Source organism: Balaenoptera ricei, chromosome 1 (genome assembly GCF_028023285.1).
Source record: "Balaenoptera ricei isolate mBalRic1 chromosome 1, mBalRic1.hap2, whole genome shotgun sequence".
Taxonomy (NCBI): Eukaryota; Metazoa; Chordata; class Mammalia; order Artiodactyla; family Balaenopteridae; genus Balaenoptera; species Balaenoptera ricei.
In genome coordinates this window covers 115,670,380-115,680,787 of record NC_082639.1, presented here as the reverse complement: position 1 = coordinate 115,680,787, position 10,408 = coordinate 115,670,380, and the positions used below count along the sequence as shown (strand labels likewise).

Sequence of the window (10,408 nt, the reverse complement as noted above, 5' to 3'; positions counted from 1 at the left end):
CTTCAGCCCTAGTTGGGTCAACTAAGGTGACCCCACAAAAAGTAGATACAAGCTGTCCCATGAAGTCTTGCCAAAATTGTGGATTTGTATGTAAGATAAATAACTGTTGCTATCTTAGCTAAACTACAGGGTAGTTTGCTAAATGGAAATAAATAACTAGAACAGAATTTGGTATCTAAAGTCAGGGTGCTATTATAATTAAAACTTTAAAAATATGGCATTGAGTTTGAATCTGATGGTAGGAAAATCTGTAAAGCCTTAAGGAATCTATCACTGAAAGGTGTAAGAGCCTTGAGGCCACTGTTGGTAAGCATTTGAAGGACAGAGAGGAAGCTGTTATTATAGTTTGGTAAAAGGGGGCATTTACTTGCTTTCTTGGAAAGTTTGCATTACTATAGCCTGGAACACAGAAAAATCATTTATTAAACTCATGAGAAATTTCTAGGAAGATTATAGAAAGTGCTCATCAATGATAACATACAAGAAGAAAGAAATGAACAAAATAAGGTGTCGTCCATAATAAGGTTCCAGTCTCAAACAAGGAAAGGACAAAATAATCCCAAGTAAAGGCAAAGCCATTTCAATATGTAGATTTGGTGGGGGGTGGAACCAAGGACCAAAAAGGGACACTAAAGTTCGCTGTAGAATGGAGGGGACCAAGGTTGCCTGTTGTCTTCTGGAAAGGAAGAACTAATATCAGGAGGGGTAGGAATAGATAGTCATATATTCTTCTGTTCCTTTGAACTAGACAGCTTTGGTGCATCTTTGCTCTCATCAATGGATTTATTTGTTTTTGAATAATAAATCTTTACAGCAGTAAAATGTGATGAAATTTATTCTAGAAATTAGTAATCTTTTCACATGTCTACATAGCCTTCTTAGAGCACTACTCATGGCAGAGAACCAGAATGTCTTATCTTCTTTGAGCCTCATTCTCTTCATATGAAAAATGTCTTTACATTACAGCATGTTCTACATTTAAATGAGAAAATATTTGAAAGCACACATTTTATTTGACACATAAAAGGCATACAACTAACTGAACAGTTAATAACTGGCTCTTTAATTAACAGGATATGAAGTCTGGACCATTGTTCTTCGAACGGCTGATTTGAATTCTTTACTTCTCAGACTGTAAACCATTGGATTGAACAATGGAGTGAGGATGGTATAAGACACAGATATTAGGGTGTCTTGACTTGAAGAGTAATGGGATTTGGGCCTTAAGTAGATGAAAGAGGCACAACCATAATGAACAGTTACAACAATGAGATGGGAGGCACAAGTAGAGAAGGCTTTGTATCTTCCAACAGAGGATGGGATTTTTAGAATGGCAGAGATGATACGGATATAGGAAACCAGGATAAGTAACAGTGGAATAATCAAGGCAAACACAGCAAGCATGAATATGACCAACTGACTGAGGTGAGAGTGATGAGATGCCAGCTTGAGGACAGGAGAAATGTCACAGAAGAAGTGGTGTAGTTGGTTGGAGGAGTAGAAAGGCAAGTGAAATACCAGGGAGGTGGTGACCAGAGAGACAGTGAAGCCACAGGCACAGGCAGCAGCCACAAGTCCCACACACACCCCATAACCCATGAGCACTGTGTAACGCAGAGGGTTACAGATGGCCACATAGCGATCATAACCCATGACTGCCAGCAGGAAGGAGTGAGAGCAACCTAGGAAGAGGAAGGAAAACATCTGGATAGAACACCCCAAGAAGGAGATGGTCTTCTTCTGGGCCAGCAGGTCAACCAGCATCTTGGGTACAAGGATGAAAGTGTAACAAGTCTCAAAACAGGAGAGTACAGCAAGGAAGAAGTACATAGGAGTATGGAGGGCTCTGTCCAGGACAATGGTGGAAATGATGATGGCATTTGTGCCCAGGGTGAACAGGTAGATGAGCAGGAAGACAATGAATAGTAGCCGCTGCAGCCCAGCCAGAGATGAGAAGCCGAGGAAGACAAACTCTCTCACCAAGGTCTCATTGACCCATTCCATGGTCATGTTATTAGGAGAGCCAGAGTCAGAGCCAGAGGCCAGGATCCAGGGAGGGAGAAATACATGGGGAACTCAGCACAAAGCCTACAGGTGGCAGGCATTTCCAGATATTTGGCGGAACTCATTCATTTTCTCCAAAAATACCTGCCAAAATAAGAATTAAGGCTAAATATGGAACAGAACAACTGATGACCAATTAGAAGACTTTTTTCCAAGACCAAGAACATGTTATCTCTCTAGCTAAGGATTAAGGAAATATCTGTTTTTTTCCCCTTGTATCTTACTTATGGATTATTGTGTTTTCCTTGCTCACTACAAGCCTAAGGAAAACAGCTCTGCAAAAGTGAAAAATATGGTAAACTTCAGCTATCTGAACTTGATCAGAAAGTGGAATGAAAGAATGAGTAATGTTCAGACACAGCAGGTGAATTTCAGTTTATCCAACCACAAATAGGGAAGGAAAAAAAGAACTAGATTATCTCTGAGCAAAACTGTGAGAGGATTTGTGTTTATTGACAACTTATTATATGATAAGATATGTGGTAAAAATATCATATACCTTATGTCAATTACTCATTATAACAATTTTATGTCAATAGGCAAAACAATATGAAAAAAAGAAAAAAAACTTTAATTTTCAGACCAGTTACAAACATTACTGGAAGTTCCACAAACTAGAGCACTGAGCCAAGGGTGGAACAGAAGATAACATTAGTTTAAAGAAAATTTTCTCCTTTTCTTAGAAAGAGAAGAATCATCATACTGTTAGAAAGAGTCTCATTTACTTTGTGGCATTTTAAACACACTTCACTTTTCCTGTTCTGAGGTGCCTCAGAAAAATAGAGTTTTACAAAAATGGCAAGACCTTCCTTGTCACACAGAGTGACAGAGAATGTGACAATTGGGCAGTTTTCCAGGATTACAACTCCTGATCAAGTCATAGGCTTTATATATTTTGCATATTGTTATGTCAATAAGATTCCTTTTGGATATTCTACTACTAAACACAGTTTGCAAACTGCTAGAAAAAATTATTTCTAAAGTCGTTTTTCGGGCTTATATCAGATCATTTTTTCATGGGTGTATTTCCCAACTGCCTAAGCCTAAGAAGTAAAGAAAGTGTTCTTTGTATGCGAAATCATTTAACATTTATTGGTTGTATCCAGTCTTCATTTGTACACTTTTCAGTATATTTAAACTTTTACATCATTATGTGTTGAGGAATTGTTTGCATCTGCTACCAGAATTTTGTTTTTGCATTTTTCATGATAATAGCAAACCTTGGCTTTGTAGACCTTAGGTTAAGTGATCGGAAATTTCTGAAACTCACTGTACCTATCCTTAGAATTTGAAGATAAGTTTTGTTCTTTCTTAATTACTAGAAATTGGTCACAAACTTAGTAGGTGTATTTATTTGAAGTTAATATTAGATAGTCACACATGCTGGTTTTAAAGTTCTTCAACACAAATAATAGGAATGTTTTTCATTCTGTAACTCTAAAGGTATCTCTATTATATATAAATATAAAGAAAGTAAATACCATATATATCCCTGTTATATACATATATTTGTATGTGTATACTTATATATATTGGTATAATATACATATGCTTTCTATATGAAGAATAGCAAACTAACAAGGCAGTTTCCCTGTATAATACCTCCACCTGGACAAAGGGACCCTGCCTCTTTCAAAACACTGAGGGAAATCTAAATTTATGATCATTGCTTATCCTTTTCTTATTACTTTCCCAAGATTTTTCTGGATCTACTGTTAACTAATCCACACCTCATCCCCACTATATTCTCACCCCACTGAGTATGAATTATAGAGTAGACCACAGAAGTTAGAATTATCTGATGCTGAAGGAGCACCTGTTTCTCCCCAATACCAAAAACAAAAAACAAAAAAGAAAACAGTTTAGATTATTTGTGACTCAAACCCATGAGAGCAGCTGATTTCAGTTAAGGGGATTTTTACATACACTTACTATAACCCCACAGTCTAAATGAGTTGTATGATTGATATATTTTCCCTTTTCGTGGTGTATGGAGACTCACTGGCACAGTATATCTGAGAAGGTAGCCCCCATCTGCTCAAGAAGACATCAAAGACCAACAGAGCATGTTATATCAGTACTAAGGATAGAAAGACATAAGGGCAGAAGAATAAAAAGATCTTCCAGCAAATACCCACAGGCTATAAAATTAAGGTAAAAGATCCCTCAGTTTGGAGTGAGAAGATCTATATTTCAGGTCTAGCTTTGTGTGACTTCGGGCAAGGTACTTAACTTGGATATTCAGTCTCTTTATTTTTAAAATTAAAGGTGATACAGCAATAACTGTAATAAACTGTTGAAAGTACTTAAACGGAGGCTCCTTGAATAACATGTTGCAGAAGAAGTTTTGACTTAGGGTAAAGTTTGAATACTAATCCTTAAGATACTTTTCAACTCAGAGACTCCAAAATTCTCTAGTTAGATGATCCCTAAATTCCCTTTATGATATTCTAGAACCAAGCAATGGAATTCATGTTATGATTCTTGGAGATGACACTTCTGCACCTTATTTTTCTAACTCCTTCGATGCTCCAAAAAATTTTATATAATTTAAACTTAAACAGTGACTCAATAATTGAGGGTACTGGGTACCTCAAAAAGGGAGCAAATCTACAAATTTTTCTGATGCAAAATTTTGATGTTTTCAAATACTTATCTTAGGGGAAAAAATCAGTCAATTAACTGAGAGAAATTATGTACCCAGCCCCAGATATTAAAGAAGTGGAATTTTTGTATTCTTAGATACACATGAAAATCCTGAATTGCCTTATTAAAATGGAACTTAAGTATTAGATTATAACTAAAAATATGCATCCATGAGTACACAGCAGATAGAGAAATGAGGATTTAGTTAAGTATGTGTTTCACGTAGTCTATGAGGCAACCAGTTCAAAAAAAAGAAAAAAGAAAGAAAGAAAAGAAAATCTAGCTGGCAGCAAAAATGACCGAATCTGATCATTAAGAAAAATTCAGAGAACTATATGGACGATGCCAAATCACTTTTAGTACCTGAAGTTAAAAGCAGCCCATGATTCTCCTTCTTATCCTTGCCACTTGCCAGAATTGCAATGGGGGGCCAATGTTCACAAGCACTAGCCCTCACTCAGGTCTAGACCCCACAACCCCAGACTAGAGAATATTCCCACTGCTCAGTAAGTACCTACATTGCTCTCCTCCTTTCAATTCAGACAGAAACATTCAGGATCTGCGATCCCTTGACAAGTAGATTCTAAGCCAAAGACCAGAACCTGAAGAAATATCAGCAAAAGAGAGTGAATCTGCCTTGGGACAGAAGCTCTCCTCTGCATCTTCCTCTATCCATCAGGACTCTCAACTTGTCCAGCCAAAGTCATTATCTTTAGAAATTCTGGTGACCAACATGGGGTGTGGTTATTAGAAGTATACACTGATCGTTGGACTCCTGAGACTTGATCTACTGCACTGGAGACATTGCCCTGGGGTTAATTAGAAGTCAAGGTTATTTTGGAAAATAATGTCATAAGTTTCTCAAAGGTAGCCTTAGTTGAGGTACCTGAGGAGTAGGAGCCATAAACATAATTAGCCCATGTCTTCACTGGAAGTTGAGCCCATATGTTATGGATTCTGAAGGGAAAATCACCACAATTAAGACTGTAATGCAGAGGCCAAGTGGAAATTTTTCATTGAATTTTAAGTCAGGAAACTGGTATATTTGTCCAGTGATTCTCAAATTTAGTGTTTATAAATCAAAAGAGAGCTTAATTGCAAATTTATCTTCTCAGGTTTTTGTCCATAGAAATCCTAATTAGAACCATTGGGGTGTTCTGCCAAAACCTAAATTTTTAACAAGTGTCTTAAACCTATTTGAACATTATCATTAAATTTCTTGTTATCTTAATTTTTTTTTACTAGAATAACTATATATATAAAGTTGTCAATTTCATCCAAGCTAAACCAAAAGCAATATAATTCCATTCCAAACCCCAGCATGAATTGTGAAGGCAACCTGACAATACAAATTTCTAAAGTTTACATGGAATAATAAGACATTTTTGAAAAAGGAAAAGTGATATAGAGGCTCACTTTTCCCAATAGTAAGATGCCTTAGTGATAAAGAGAGCTTGCTACTGGAATAGGAAGAGTTAAATATTACAAAGAGACAGAAAGAAGAGCTCAGACATTGATCTATGTATGTTTGGAAACTTGGTCTTTAATAGAAATTATCTCATAAGTCAGTAAGGAAACTGTACTTAGAAAATAATAATGGGAAACCTGGCTCCTTCTATGTACATATCACTCATTATGAGGTGTCATATAGAAAATTAAATGGCTTACTGAAGGCTCAGATAGAGCACCGCCTGTGTGACAACACATGATGGAACCCCACATGTCTACTCAAGGCAGTGTATACTCTGAACTAGCAAACAATGTATTGTGCCTATTCTCCATTAACAAGAATATGTAAGTCTGGGAATCAATGTAAGGGGAGACGGAAATGATTCTTTTCATTATTACCTCTAATGACTTCATAATGAAGCGCTTCGTAGTTTAGAGGTGTAACTTTCCAAAGGAGTGTTGTTTCTATCAGGAAACACAAAAACAGAAATTGAGACTTGCCTATGGTTACTTCAGTCTACTTTGTTCTATTGTACAAATACTCTACAGACAGAAAGGGGCTTTTACACTAGGTAGGGTAATTGATCCTATTTTTTTTATGATTGTTACATATTTGATTTTATTTTTCTGAAAATGTTTTGCTTAATATAAAAATTTAAACTTAAATTATAGATCTGTAAGTTATAGATAGACCATAAATGCATAGATTTAGTTCTGGGCTCTATTCTGTTCTGTTGGTCTATGTGTTTGATTTTGCCATAGGCATACCATTTTGATTACTGTAGCTTTGTAATATAATTTGAAATCATAAAATGTGCAGCCTCAAGCTTTGCTGTCCTTCTTCAAGATTGCTTTGACTATTCAGTGTCCTTCATGGTTCTATATTAATTTCAAGACTTTTTTTCTATTTCTGTAAAGAATGCTTATAGGATTTGGATAGGGATTGCATTTAGTTTGTAGACCACTTTGGGTAGTATAGACATTTTAACAATATTAATTCTTTCAACCCATGAACACTGAATCTTTTTCCATTTATCTGTTTCTCTATTAATTTCCTTTCTCAATATTTTATAGTTTTCAGTGTATAAGTTTTTCACCTCTTTGGCTAAGTTAATTCCTAAATATTTTATTCTTTCTGTTGATATTGTGAATAAGATTGTTTTCTTAATTTCCTTTTTGGAAAATTCATTGTTTGTGTATAGAAAAATGGCTGATTTTATGTTGATTTTGTATCTGCTACTTTACTAAATTTGTTTACTAGTTCTAATAGTTTTTCTGATTGAATTGTTAGCGTTTTCTACATATATGATTGTACCATCTGCAAATAGAAGTAATTTAACTTTTCTCATTCTGATTTGGATGCTTTTTATTTCCTTTTCTTGTCTAATTGTTTTGGCTAGGACTTCTAGTACTATGCTGATTAGGAGTGATGAGAGTGGGAACTCTCCCTACTGTATCCAATTTTAGAGAAAAACTTTCAATTTTCTCCTACCAATTATGATTTAGCTGTTGGCTTTTCATGTATAAACTTTACTGGGTTAAGGTAAGTTCTTTGGAGAGAGTTTTAATCATTACTGGATGTTGAATTTTTTCAAATACTTTTTCTACATCTATAGATTTTATCATGCATTTTATTTTATTTTATTAATGTGGTATAGTACATTGATTGATTTGTATATCTTCAACCATCCTTGCATCCAAAGAATAATATGTAATAAATTTAACATTCTCTTACATTTATCAATAATTTCCTAGTATTTTGTTGAGGATTTTTGCATCTATGTTCATCAGGAATCTTGGCCTGTAGTTTTTCTGTTGTGTCTTAATATGGCCTTAGTATTAGGGTGATGTTAGCCTCATAATTTGAGTTTGAAAGTGTTCTTTCTTCTTTGATTTTTTCGAAGAGTTTAATAAGGATTGGTATTAATTCTTTGCATGTTTGGTAGAATTCACCTATGAAACCATCTGGTCCTGGACTTTTCTTTGCTGGGAGATTTTTGATTACTGATAAATCTCTTTATCTGTTAATTGTCTGTTTAAGCTTTCTATTTCTTCTTGATACAGTTTTGGTAGATTAATTTTTCTAGAAATTTGTTCATTTCTTCTAAATTATCCAATTTATAGGTGCACAATTGTTGATAATATTCATTTATGTCCCTTTTTAAATTCTGAGGCATACATTATAATATCTTCTCTCTCATTTTTTATTTTATTTATTTCAGTCTTCTCTTTCATTCTACTTAGTTTAGCTGAGACTTTGTCAATTTTGTTTATTTTTTCAAAAAGACAGCTTTTAGTTTTATTGATTTTTTATGTTCTTTTTCTAGTCTATATTTGATTGATTTCTTCTCTAAGTTCATCATTTTACTCCTTCTGTTAAGTTTAGGTGAACTCATGTCAATTAAGCAAATGGTTTAATTTTTTTAAGCTTCAGTTTCTTCTTCCATAAAATGGCAGGATTGGATGAGATGAGCTTGAAATCACTTACTGATTTAATGAACTTTATATGATATGAATCTTCTGTGCAAATAAGAATACAAAGAATGAAAACAACTTACAAAAATAAATTTCTTCAGATATCATTGAATTAGGATATTACTTACATCACTACTCCTCATGCCTCCTGCTTTCCCCTCATTCCCTGATCAGTGTGCTTAACTTGTTACTCATTTTTTCATACTAGTATTATTAGCTTTGTACAGAAACATATTTGTGGTTTCCATGGGAGCATTTCACTTTTGTCAAATTCTTTCTGTTCTGAATGTTAGGATGTCTGAGTCAGAATACCAGTGCCTATTGGAGAGACAGAACCGGAATATGATCACTGAGTCCAACATTATAGGATTCTCAAACCTGGGACATCTGCAAATCTATCTCTTCTTTATTTTCCTCCTGGACTACCTGACCATTCTGATGGCCAATGCAACCATCATGACTGTCATTCATCTGAATTGGGCTTTGCACACCTCTATGTACTTCTTTCTCTTTGGCATCTCCTGCTTTGAAATCTGCTATACTTTTGTCATTGTACCAAAATGCTGACCAAGGGCTTTCCACAGTCTGATTATTTGTTTCTCTGGGTGTGTTTCCCAGCTCTATTTCTCTGTGGGCTTGGCTTAAACCAACTGTTTCCTAATTGTTGTATGAGCTATGATTGCTATGTTGCCATCTGCAACCCTTTCAACTATACACTCATTGTCAGCTGAGCCACCTGCATGCAGTTGGTTTTAGCCTCAGGCTTCTGTGGTTTCCTGATCTCTGTGGTTGCCAACGTCCTGGTGTTTAGTGTACCCCTCTCTGCCTCCAACTGAATCAACCACTTTTTCTGTGGCATTTCCCCTGTCATAAAACTGGGCTGCACAGACACCAACCAGAAGGAGATGGTTATCTTCTTCCTCATTCTGGTATTGCTGGTTCCCTTAGTGTTGATCTTCATCTCCTATGTCTTCATTGTTTCCACCATCCTCAAGATCTCCTCAGCGGAGGGACAGCATAAGGCCTTTGCCACCTGTGTCTCCCACCTCACTGTGGTTATTTTCCACTATGGCTTTGCTTCCTTTATGTACTTGAGGCCCACATCCTTTTTCTCCTCCTATAAGGACCAACTTGTGGCAGTGATCTATACAGTGATCACCCCACTATTCAGCCCCCTTGTCTGCACACTGAGGAATAAAGAAGTGAAGACGGCTCTGAGAAAGGTTCTCAGTAGATATTTATTTCCCAAAACTATATGAGTGAGTCAATATGTCAGGAAGGTTATATTCAAGAAAGTGTCCTAGATAAAACTTAAATTCTATAAACAAATTGATTTTTTAATCAAAAAATAGAAGTAAAGCCTTCAAGTCACATTAATCTTTTTTTTATTGGAAAGTCCTTCTGACTGGAGTGGCCAAGATAGTGGATTAGGGAGACTCTGAGCTCAACTCCTTCCACAGACACACCAAAATTACAACTATTTACAGACCAGCTATTGAAGAGAAAGACTGGAAGGCTAGCAGAAAAGATCTTCTACAACTAAAGATATAAAGAAGGACCCACAACAAGAAGGATAGGAGGGGCAGAGATGGGGTATAGTAACAATCCATAACCCTGAGTGGGCAATCCACAAACAGAGGATAATTGCAATTCTTATGGAGAATCTCTGCACCTGGAAGATGACACCCAAGAAGGTTTGGCTTTGAAAACCAGAAGGGCTTACTTTTGGGAGAGCCAGAGGGCTGTACAAAGCAGAGATTTCGCTCTTAAAGAG

The 10,408-nt window shown here is 35.8% G+C and overlaps 1 protein-coding gene and 1 pseudogene across 1 annotated transcript; one reads left to right on the top strand and one right to left on the bottom strand.

The window, feature by feature from the left end:
• Positions 1-1,062: 1,062 nt before the first annotated feature.
• On the bottom strand, positions 1,063-2,004 carry LOC132352212 (olfactory receptor 10K1). The gene has a single exon (XM_059902507.1). It carries the CDS (start codon positions 2,002-2,004, stop codon positions 1,063-1,065), a length of 942 nt encoding a protein of 313 aa, XP_059758490.1.
• A 6,924-nt stretch (positions 2,005-8,928) lies between these two features.
• LOC132365987 (olfactory receptor 10T2-like) lies at positions 8,929-9,893 on the top strand (annotated as a pseudogene).
• Positions 9,894-10,408: the final 515 nt, after the last annotated feature.